The sequence below is a fragment of the Epinephelus moara genome, chromosome 1, assembly GCF_006386435.1.
Source record: "Epinephelus moara isolate mb chromosome 1, YSFRI_EMoa_1.0, whole genome shotgun sequence".
Lineage (NCBI taxonomy): Eukaryota > Metazoa > Chordata > Actinopteri > Perciformes > Serranidae > Epinephelus > Epinephelus moara.
In genome coordinates, this window is record NC_065506.1 from 44,287,864 (window position 1) to 44,300,169 (window position 12,306).

At 42.7% G+C, this 12,306-nt stretch overlaps 1 protein-coding gene across 3 annotated transcripts in view; it reads left to right on the forward strand.

Annotated features, from left to right (window-relative positions):
- mapk8ip1b (mitogen-activated protein kinase 8 interacting protein 1b) overlaps positions 1–12,306 on the forward strand; it is an 80,309-nt gene that overhangs the window by 52,043 nt on the left and 15,960 nt on the right. For all 3 annotated transcript variants that reach the window (XM_050046267.1, XM_050046276.1, XM_050046285.1), the window contains 3 exons: positions 2,898–2,979; positions 5,739–6,863; positions 11,182–11,257. In XM_050046267.1, coding sequence (XP_049902224.1) covers positions 2,898–2,979; positions 5,739–6,863; positions 11,182–11,257 — 1,283 coding nt within the window. The remainder of the gene's footprint in view (positions 1–2,897; positions 2,980–5,738; positions 6,864–11,181; positions 11,258–12,306) is intronic.

Sequence of the window (12,306 nt, forward strand, 5' to 3'; positions counted from 1 at the left end):
TTGTTTCTCTGGCACACCTTATAGGTGAGACACTACAACAGCTCCATCAGCTCCAGCTGACAGTAAAAGTGTAGTCAGGAGGCACAGATGCAGCTCAGATGAGATGAGCTAGATGAGTGCTGATGATCTCCAGGCAGTTTTTTGTCAGACAGAGTACTGTAAGAAGAGAGAGAGAGCGCACTGGCTGACTGTTTCCAGGTCAGTGGATTGGTAAAAATGCTAAAATATGCAATTAGCTCTGCATCATTTGGCAGTGAGTGGCAGAGTTGTGTGGTTGAACAAAAGCAGCGCTGAACACTGATCAGGGTGAGAGCAGGGAGGCTTTTTGGAAGGCAATAATTTTTAGATTCAGTAATCTGCCCAGTGCCAGCGTTTGTGGCAGACGACTACAAGGTGAAAAATCCTGTGAAGCCTTAAACTATCATGACACACTAAAACATTTTTAAACATGAATAAGACTAGTTCTCTTTTTACCCATTTAAAAAAACATAAGTAAACACAAATACAGTTTTTTTAGTATCCAGGCATCAAAAAGGAAAAATCAGCCACAGTATTAAACAAACAACAAAAACAATGAAGAACAAAAGTTCTGTGCAGTGTAAGGAGCTCTTAGCAGAAACAGGGGCAGGTTTTATTTCACAGATTGTCTCCTCTGAAGCTGCGTCAGTAAAATGATTAAGACAGAAAAACAGAACAGACATCCATCTCAGGAGGGATCCCTCCGTCTTAATCCGAGTCCAACTCTAATCTCCCACCTGGCAGGCTCCTTATGCTGGAGTACATTTGTGTGTTTGTGTGTGTGTAGCGTGGGTGGGCGATAGGGCCCTAAAATGTAATCAAGATATTTCAGGGAATTTTTGTGATGATGACATTCTTGACAATATGATTTTGTTACAATATTAATAGTTCAACAAAATAAAATCGACCACAAATTACACATTTAAACAGCTCCCAAATACAAACAATGTGGGATCTATATATATATAAATCAACAGCTGATGTCCTTCTTTTAGTAAAATCCTAAATGACTGAGTTGATTTTTTTCCACCTGGACCTTTATGCTCTGCCATTTCTCCTCTAATCATCACGCTGTAACCTGTGACAGGCTGTTATGATACCACAACTATCACACATTCACATATGTGGAGTTTATTGTCAAGCTGCGAGGGTCACGTAGGTTTACATTACCAAAGGTTTATGACAAAATCACTGACACGTAGGTTTACATTACCAAAGGTTTATGACAAAATCACTGACACTGACTCCCGTGTGTGCACATGGTGAGAGAGGAGAGGGAGAGATGCTGTGCTGCTGCCAGAGGAGCCGCTGAATGAGTTCCCTCTGAGCGGTAAGTCACTAAAAGAGTCTGAGAAGTCCGGGGCTGTTCATAAAACATTCAGGACGCCACAGTTTATTCCACACTACTGAAGCTGCTCCTCTTTTTGAAACCACCGCGGAGTCGGTAATTTCGCTTACAGCCATGCTTGTTGTTGCCGTGGGTAACAGTATGACGTCAATATGTCAACAAGTTGAAATATCGTGTATCAGGATATGCCTTTTTTGTATCCTATTAAAAATTATGCCGGTATTACTGTGAACAAGATGATGTGGCACACCCCTAGTTTTAACCTCTTTCAGTAAGTGTAGTGTGTGTGTCTGTGTGTGTCTGTGTGTGTTGCTCACAGTCAAACTCTGATGTCTCTTCGTCAAAGTCACGTGTTGTCACTTCCATATAGTCATTAATAAACACACACTGTATCTGAGTCACTGCCCTGAGCAATGAGGTTCAACAAAGCTTTGCTCCCCAGATCAGTGCTGCCGTCTCCCACCTGCTGATTCACTCGTTACCACGGCAACAGCCTTGTTTCCACCTGGTGAACGTAGCTGGGAAGTGAGTCATGCGTGGTGGTGGGTGGACAGAGGAGGGAGGAGGAGGAGGGAGGAGTGTGTGATCTTATTTTGGGCGACGTGTCATCGTCACAGGAGTTTCCAGTTCTCCTTCCGTCTGTTTAAATCTGTCTTCAGCGTCTCTGTCGCTTCTTTACACGTCCAGCAGGGACAGAGCAACATTAGCTTTCATTTGGAGATGTGTTTGTGTCCATCAGGAAAAGTCCAATATTCACAATATAAAGGGTCCAATATAAACTCTGTACCACTGTGGTACCGTGAAACTGCGATATTTCCTGAGACTGTGAAAAATCTCATACAGTTGCAACCCTAGTGTGATCAGAGGTGTGTTTGTTGCACCTGTGATGTCATTTAAATAAGAGAAGGTCAGCATAAACAAGATTTTTAAGCGGTGCTCTTAAAATAATAATATTCCTTTTTCAATTAATGATGTTCATCCATTTTCTTTTCCTGTAAAACATTCACGTTTTTCCCCCATCTGTTTAAAAAAAATATGATTAAGGGAGCTGAAACCGTTCTGTAGCACACAAAAAGAAAGTGAAGTTTTTTGTGATTTGGATAACCTGATCCTTTCAGTCGAATTTGAAAGAAGGAAAAAGGCATTTGAGAAGTATTATTGTTTTTATAAAAGGCTCTCGTCCATCAATCAACAAAATCCCCCAAAACAGGCTTGTGTGTGTGTGTGTGTGTGTGTGTGTGTTCCCAGTAGCTTTGGTAAAAGGTCTGGTTCCCTTTAAATGCACACCACGGAGCACAGACAAAAGAATCCCTACTCATTCAACAGAATAAAAGGTTTGTGTGTGTGTGTGTGTGTGTGTGTAGCAAGAGAGAGAGCGAGAGACAAAAAGTTGTGTACACTGAGAGTCTGGCTCCAGAACTCAGTGACCAAACCTCTCCTCTCTTTTCCTCTCTGTACTCTCCATCTATTTTTCTTTCTCGCCACTTCCTTCTTCTTCTTCTTCTCTTCCTCCTTCTCTGCACTTCAACAGGACACATTAAACAACAACTCCCTCGGGAAGAAGTACAGTTGGCAGGAGAAGGTCTCAGGCTCGTCCTCGCCTCTGAAAACAGGTGAGCTTTTCTCTCCCACCACATCTTCACACCATGAAGCTCATATTGTGCTTTAACTGTGTGAATGTTCGTCTGCTGTTTGATAAGTGAGTCCAGAATTCTGCCTCTCGTATTATTAATCCCCGGGATATTAACTCAGCAGCTGCATGGCTGTGTGATTTGCATTCAGTCTGGCAGGTTGTCTGATCCTCAGTGGACAGTGTTAAAGCTTGGATTAGCTATGCTAACCGTGGCTAGCTGAGGCAATGCTGTATAGTGTGTGTGTGTGTGTGTGTGTGTGTGTTAGCTAGCTGGGAGCTGTCATTGCTCATTGCTACAGCTCTTTTCAGAGCACCATGTGAGGCGAGACAAACCACACTCACTGCCAACAGCTCACCACTGCTGGAACAAGTCATACAGTATATAACTGCTATAACTCAATCATTTTTAACCATCATCTTAGCAACTTCTTTAACATACAAGGACGACCGACTGAAGCCCCTGGGGGCCCCAAGAATAAACTTATGAAAGCAACAACCATCATTGCAAAATGTAAACTTATGTCTCCACAAATCGTCGGAGAAAAAGTCAGATTATTGTTTTCGGAAAGTTACAGTTAATTTGCTTTTTGTGTGAAGCGAAAATTTGTAATTTTCTTTAATGTAAATTTCAGCTTTTATCCCAAATACAATCAGCATTAGTTCTTAAACACTTATTCACTCTCATTTGGTGTCATTTAGCTTCAGTGATTTTAAGATCTACCAAAATAAAGGCTGAATAAATGCAAATTTATATTCCTCAGTTTGTACATAATGTAAAATGATAGTGTATACATAGAGCTATGAACACCACACACACTACAGGCAGTTTTACAGCGCATGATTTGGCTCATGCTTTGCTCAGGGCACACTTGCACACTTCCTGTCTGTGTTTGGGAGCAAAGGAAACACCTTGTACGAGAAGATTTTCCAGCTGAACGTTGGACGTCCACAGCAGCAGGTTGAGTTTTTCTTGAAGTGATCAATTGAATGTGATGGTCATGAAAATACTTTTAAAAGCACTAATTAGAACAGAAACCGAAAACAAAGCTGCAAAGTCATTGGGAATAAACTGAAAAATTGGAATGCTTTCATAAAGCACCTGTGACATATGACAAAAGGGATACCTCTTGGGTCTGCGAGTACAGTTGGTAGGATGAGGGTTAAAACACACCCTGAGAAAAACAAGATAAATCAAATTGCCTGTTATGTTTTATTCAAGCCATGGTGGCAGCATAGAAAATTGGAGCACACACCTACTATTCAATCATTGCCAGCCTTGTATTCCCATCAAATAAATAAGAATTAAGTCAAATAGATCTATTTTTATTGTGTTGTAATGTTTGGATTTTGGCATGGGGGGGTTGCGCTGAAATAATCAGGGAAACCAAATAGCATTAATGTCCAGTGTTGCTACATAAAATCAAGCTAGCAGCAGCTTTTGTTGGCCTTTCCCAGCTGGCCACCACCTTCTTTCCACACTGATATTTGGTTGAATTTAGTTTGCGATGTCTGGTGACCAAAATTCAATGTCAGGACAATGTCTAGCGCCAACGTCAGTTCATGCAGAACACTGACGACACATGACGTTGATATTATGTTGATTTAAAGGTGTGTTGTTCAGTAACCAAAACCCAACGTCTTCCAAATGTCTCATGCCAACGTCATCGTGTTGTAGAATACCAACATTTAGTCCAAAGGTATTGAGAACAAAACCCACCGTCTGCAAAACATTTAAAATACTGTTGAGCGGATTTTCATGTCTGTCCAGTCCACCATCTTTCTGATGTCATATTGACGTCGGGTGCCAGCATGGACTTTTCAAAATCAAACTAAGATATCTTTAGATTTTTAACATTTTCAGGAGCTGCTTTTCTGGACATTGGCCCAATTCAGGGGAGCCATAAGTGCACCCTGTCCACCGTACTTTACAGTTTTAGAATTCTTGATGATTTTGCGACTGTGAAAATGAAGACAGACACAATGTGATACAACCTGCAGATTTGTTGAAGACAACTGGTGCCATTTACAGGCAAACTAAATTACAATTACATAACATGGCCTCACAAGCACCAAGGGCTCATTTTAAGTTAAGATTGTTTGTTTTAAGGAGTCGTTTGAGAATTTTCTTTGAATTGCAGATCAAAGTGATTCAGTGCAGAACGAGTCCTCACAGCCCCGTGAGGAAATTCTGTTGTTTCCTGTTTAATTTAAGAGGGTTAATTGTTGTAACTTGATGGTGCATTGCAAAGTAACAGTTTCACAAATACACAAACCTTAACTCCTCTCAAGGAGTATTCTCAGTCGGCCTCCTGCTAAATGCTAAAGTTTGTTTAAACACTTACACAGAGCTCACCTGTCATGTGCTCTCCTGTGGACGTCAGTGCTGCATCATCCACAGTGAAAAAATCATGCCTGGATTTCCTGGCGATGGATTATGACATAACACATGAATCGCCTTCTCCTGGCTGCACCATGATTTTGATGAGTAATGGGGATTTAGCTGCGTAATCCTGACATCAGTTACCTAACCATCTCTACTTCTCTCTTCCTGTTTGTGCTTTGCTTTATCTGCCTGTTCATTTGTTGTCATGTCTGCCTTCGTGTCCGTTTGTTTGTTGGTCATGTCTGCGTTTCTGTACCATGTTTATCTGCTCTGGACGTGTGTGTGGCCTTTGTGCGCGCTTGTGTGTCTACGTGTGTGTTTGTGCGTGTTGCTGTTTGCGTCCGCTCTCCCTCCAGGTGAGCTCACCCCTCCGCGTGAGCACAGCTGCCTGAGTGACGAGGACAAGGTGCAGGGCGGGGGAGCGCAGACCAAAGACCGCGGGACTTCCACTGACGCCCCCTGCAGACACAGCCACACCTCTGGACACTCGCACGGCTCATCTACAACAGCTGCCACTCGCTCCAAGCTTCAGGAGAAGCCGCCCGCGCCACCCCCACCGCAGAACTATACACCAGCTCCTCTATACCCGGCGGGGAAGGCGGATGGAGGCGGGAACCACCGGGAGAGGATCCGCTACCACACGGACGTTCATCTAGAGCCCACGGAGGAGATCTATCTGACACCTGTGCAGCGCTCCGCTGACCCCCTAGACCCCCCCAACGCGCAGGACCGGCCTTTCCTCTCGCAGCAGACTGAGCAGGGCCGCATGTCCATCAGCTCCGACACAGAAGGCCCACCTCCGTACCAGCCCCTCCCAGACCGGACAAACCCTTCCATCTATGAGGAGGACGAGGTCTACATCCCCCCACCTTCATATGCTTCCTGTGTAGAGTCCCTCATCACGCCGCCCAGCATTGCTCGCTCCTCCCTCACGCTGGACCTCAGCCAGAAGGGGGCAGGGACGGGGGCGGGGGTCATGCTGAGGCCCGGGTCATCAGTGGAGTACGTGGACGCCACAGATGAAAGCTACTGTGGGGAGGACGAGGACGTGGACAGGATAATAATGGACGGAAGGATGAGAAAGGGGGGAGGAAAGGGGGATGGCGGCGGCAGCAGAGTCCCAGTAAGGACTTCCATGAGCTCGGAGGCCAGCGGCCTTTCGTATGACTCGGTCAAATACACGCTGGTGGTGGATGAGCACGCTCAGCTAGAGCTGGTCAGTCTGCGGCAGTGTTACCAAGGCTACAGTGACGACAGCGACTCGGCCACCGTCTACGACAACTGCGTCTCTTCCCCCTACGAGTCGGCCATTGGGGAGGAGTACGAGGAGGAAGATGAGGAGGATGAGGACGGCGTTCAGATAGGAGGAGTGAGGAGAGAGGCCACAGCTTGTCTGTCTGAAGACTCCACTCCGGAGGTTGACCTGCATTTCTCCAAGAAGTTCCTCAACGTCTTCATGAACGGACGCTCCCGCTCCTCCAGTAAGTCCCCGCCATGATAATGATTATTTTCTTTAAATATTTATGTTGTGTTTCATGTCAAGAGAATCAGAAGTGATATGAGAGGTGAATGAGAAGTGTTGGGTTTGGCTTTTGTTAGTAGAGAGACATGCAGAATGCAAAGACATGCAAAGTGTAAGACACTTGTTTGCATATGGAGCAGCCTCACAATGCCTGTCTGATGTCACAGCCTCTTTTAAAGGGGACATGTTATACTCTTATGTTGTTACACTGATGGACGTTCATATAAAATATAACAAAAGTTTCAAATAATGAAGTAAACATAAGTACAGTTATTCCCTGTGAGCACAAACCTCAGGCTTCAGACCGTTCTGAAAACTGTTTCCAACGTTTTTTTCCTGCTTTGGCTACAAGATGAAGACAGATTTCTTTTATGGTCATCTGCTCCAGGCTCGCTACTGCAAGTGTTTACATCACAAACACTGCTACATGAAGCTACATGCTAACGTCAGGGGTTCATGAGGCTTAATCCTGCTTTCTGATGTTTTTGATTTCTCCCTGATTTCGGATTACATTCCTGCTGGAACACGTCTGGTTGTAGTTCAGAAGCTTCTATTGGTGATTTTTGAAAATCTTTTTAAATACAAATACTAAACTAGGCGTTCTGCACTCCAACACAGCCGCTTACCCTTACTCCTCTCTCTTACTCTCACTAATGTTTCCGCTAGGGGTGTGCCATCATATCATTCAGGATAATACCTGTATAATTTTATAATTTTTGATAGTATTTCAACTTGTTGACATATTGACTTCATACTGTTACCCACGGCAGCAACAAACATAGTTAAAAGCTAAACTATTACCGACTCCGCTGTGGTTCCAAAAAGAGGAGCAGCTTCAGTAGTGTGGAATAAACTGTGGCGTCCTGAATGTTTTATGAACAGCCCCGGACTTCTCAGACTCTTTTAGTGACTCAGAGGGAACTCATTCAGCAGCTCCTCTGGCAGCAGCACAGCATCTCTCCCTCTCCTCTCTCCCCATGCGCACATGGGAGTCGGTGTCGTCAAGTGATTTTGTCATAAACTTTTGGTAACGTAAACCTACGTGACCCTCACAGCTCGACAAAAAACTCCATATATGTGAATGTGTGATAGTTGTGGTATCATAACAGCCTGTCACAGGTTACAGCGTGATGATTAGAGGAGAAATGGCAGAGCATAAAGGTCCAGGTGGAAAAAAACCCAATCATTTAGGATTTTACTAAAAGAAGGAAATCACCTGTTGATTTATATATAAGTAGATCCCAGGGGACATTTTTTAATTTTTAATTAATTAATAATAAATTAATACTTATTTGTCATATAATCAAGAAAATCGTTACCGCAAAAATACCCTGAAATATTGTGATATTATTTTAGGTTTTTTACCTGCAACACGTCACCTCTCATGAAATTTCAGAACTCTTTTTCACAAGACTTCTCCCTTAGTTGGACTTGGTCACAATAAAGTGTCCAGTAAAATGTAAAGAAATGAACGGAAGTTGGCCGTGCACAATTGCCCATAGAGATTGAATTGCAGCCTGTTTTGCTGCTATGGCAGGAGGCGTATCTTTCAATACTGTACCAATTTTAAAAACTTTGGTCTCCCTTTGTTACTTATACATAAAACATGACAAAATAGGGTCCAGGTTGAAAAATACTCAAGTTTTGCTTTAAAATCCCCCCATAAAGACTTGTGTGAAGCACACAGGTACAGCACACAGAGTAACACAGCAGTGGATGCTGTCTGGCTGAATTGGCAGCGTGGTGGGAAAGGCTTAAAGCGATGTGGCTGATAAAGCAAAGTCACAGAGATGTTCAGGTGCTGGAATATTCTCATACAGCACAAATTATCATCATCCACATGACATGTAACTCTGGATATTGTGACTGTGTGTCTGCAGAGTTAGATTCAACTCTATCTTGTAGAATCACATTTTAAGTTGGCTGAAGAAAAGGATTTGGAATTTTATTTCATCATGCCAGTGGCTTGAAGATAAACCTATGAAATCATTGAAATTTAAGCCACAATGCCCGGCACAGCTTCTGAGTGTTGTAAATGAAAGCTGTGTTTTTTGCTGCTTTGTTGATGTCGTTATCAGCATTCTGACAGCAGCACGTTCAGGGCTGAGACCCAGCTGGATGTTTAAAAGGCCTGCTGGGTGGAGGGACACTGAGCCAAAAAACAGCGAGCACATTCATGGATTCGCCTTTCTCTTCCCTCTGCTGTTCAGACCAATCACACATTCAAGAAGAGTTAGCTGAGTCTTGTTTTAGGCATTAACACAGTGGCAGTCCTAAAGAGGCAGTATTTCTCTATTTTTTATCATGCTGGACGCACTAAATATTTGGTCACCACCGTGTGTATTTTTGACTGCTTCAAACTGTAATCTTTAAGATTTTCAGACCCCATGTTGTTAGTCAAAAATGAGACCTGATCCTCAAACGCTGCAGTGTAAACAGACACATGAGATGCCCTGTTGCATTTTTGACATCTATTATGCTCATTTTCGCATTCATACCTGTTGTAGTGGAAACCCAAAATACATATTTACATGCTTTAATGGTCAACAAAAACAATTTATTTTCCTCATACCATCTGTGCTGGAACACCTTTATTCACCCTGTCTAAGATGCTCTGTTTTAGTGCTTGTCTCTTTAAGAGCCCCTCTCAAACAGCCCAGTCTGCTCTGATTGGTCAGCGTTGTCAGGTCCTCTGCATCTCAGCATCTCTGCACCGTCATTGTAGCCAGAAAATGACTGTAATGACTAATAGTAGCATACCATAAAGACCATAAAGAATATCGCTAATTAAAGCTTTTAAACACAACCACATATGTTTCAGCAGGAATCTGATCCGAAATCGAGAAGAGATTTACATCGGCAACCAAAATTACATGTGTCTGTGACATTAGCATGTAGCTACATGTAGCAGTGTGCCTGGAGCAGATGATCATATAAAGAAATCAGTCACAAGCTGTCCCTCAGCTTCCAAACGGTGGCAAACAAAGTATTCAGAATGGTCTGAGGCCTGACATTCCCCACAATGCAACTCAACAGCTGGCAGTTTGGTCAGTGATTTGGATGCACTATCTTAAGAGCGGCTAAGGTAGCCTCGAGCAGAGATGAAGAGCGGGCTGTGTCCATGCTCTAAGGCCCTGTGCTTTACTCCCAACTGAAAACGCTGAAAACATCAGGCTCCTCAGGAATGGCCCAGCTGGGCACTTGGAGGCACAGCTACTTTCCAGCTGAGGCGCTTTAGTCGCGTCTGGTTGCTATGATGCAAAATATCTACGGAAGTAAGCATTTCGGCAAAAGGTAGTGTACTTGCTGTGGATGAAGGGAAGGCTGAAGCATGCAGGGAGAGAACGGACCCATTAGTCTTCATGAAAGGAACATATATTAATATATATACAGTATATTAAAGTACTTCTCCATTGTTTTTGATCAGCACTTGTACATGTCAGATGTGATGGTCTTGCTGGTATGTGTCCCTCCTCTACTGTGATTTAATGGTGGGTAAAAAGTGACAGTGATGAGTGTAGCATTTTACCCCAACTTAGAATTCACGCTCAGTGCCTCGTCATGCGGCTGGCTTTTGTTCAGTAGCGTAAATACGTAAAGAATGTAAAGGGCAACAGCTTGTGTCAGTTTTCTTTTAAGATCTGCTGCTTTCCCCGACTGTACCTTTGTGGTCTCCCAGAGAAAAATAAAGACCAAGACCGAGGTGGGAGAGGATGATGGATTGTAGGATTTACCTTCATTGGGCTGATCCTCACCTTGGGAAAACAGTAGGAGATATCAGCAGTGAGTCAGACACTGACCCACATCACAGTGTGTCTGTGGGTGTGAGGTAGCTGGCAGTAATGGGCAGGACGGAGGATTCCTATGAAAGAGATGCGTCTATAATGTATGTGTGGTCATTTCCTCTAATAGTCCTCGCTGTTCTCTTGGATGCCATCCATGTGTTTCACAGACTCATTAGAAACACCACAGCGGTTTATCTGAACAGTGCAGGAGGGGGTAACGGATGTCTCAGGGGAACGTAGGTGGAAATACACAATGCTCATCTGTTTCACGCCTAATTAAAGTGTGATTCATCGCTCCTACAGAATGTGTGTGTGCTTTAAAGTGAACACAGTGCGCTCTAATTGTCTTTTCTGTTTGTATATGATGGACTTTTGTTGCAATAAGAAGTCGATGTCATTAATCTTTTTATTAGCTGAACACAGAGGCTGTCACTTCACACTGTGTTACTGCCCCGTGTCATTCTCTTTTCTTCTTCTTCTCTGGTTTTCAAGGTGCAGAGTCCTTTGGCTTATATTCTTGTGTCATAAATGGAGAGGAGAGGGATCAGAGCCACAGAGCCGTCTACAGGTGAGGAAGAACTGCATCATCATCACCATCACTAACATCATCCTTATCAAATATCATTTTGCTCAACACATCACACAAGCAGTCAGGGAATCAAATTTATTGACTCAGGACCATGGTTGCCTAGTATGGAGTACAAATGAAATACAATAACAATCCTAGACATAAATGATTTACACAAAGTGCATTAGTCAAAAAGACACCTATCCATATTTAACTTTTTATTTAACCAACTGTAATAACAAAATGATCCCAGACGTAAAGGTTTGTCTGCATGCTCATATTTGTCACCCTGTGTTGTTACCTAAAAGCATTCTTTACACCCTACACAAGCAGCCATTTTTATTCTTCTTCACTCAACTTAAAATCAGTGTAGGCATTATTTTATTTGCAGATGCACAGCTACAATTCTTGTCATTGGTTGCACATTGCCAAACTACTGAGATCAGTTGAAAACTTTTTTCCAAATCAGCTTTATTTACCAAGCACCTGTGTACATACAAGAAACTTGATTACGATGGACTTGCTCTCAGTGTACCAGAATTGACAAGAGTACTCAAAAATTAGAGTGGAATATACAGAAATACTCAAATATACAAAAAAATATACAACTAAACATGCATGTCCTCCAGAATCGTGAAAAATGTCATAGTATAGCATGTCGTCCAAAATCATGAAAAAACATCATAGTATACTATGTCATCACAAAATCATGAAAAAAAGTCATAGTATAGCATGTCATCCAAAATCATGAAAAAAAGTCAGAGTATAGCAAGTCGTCCAAAATCGTGAAAAATGGTCATAGTATAGCATGTCGTCCAAAATCATGAAAAAAAGTCAGAGTATAGCAAGTCGTCCAAAATCATGAAAAAAAAGTCATAGTATAGCATGTCGTCCAAAATCGTGACAAAAAAATGTCATGGTATAGCATGTCGTCCAAAATCATGAAAAAAAGTCATAGTATAGCATGTCGTCCAAAATCATGAAAAAAAATGTCATAGTATAGCATGTCATCCAAAATCATGAAAAAAAGTCATAGTATAGCATGTCGT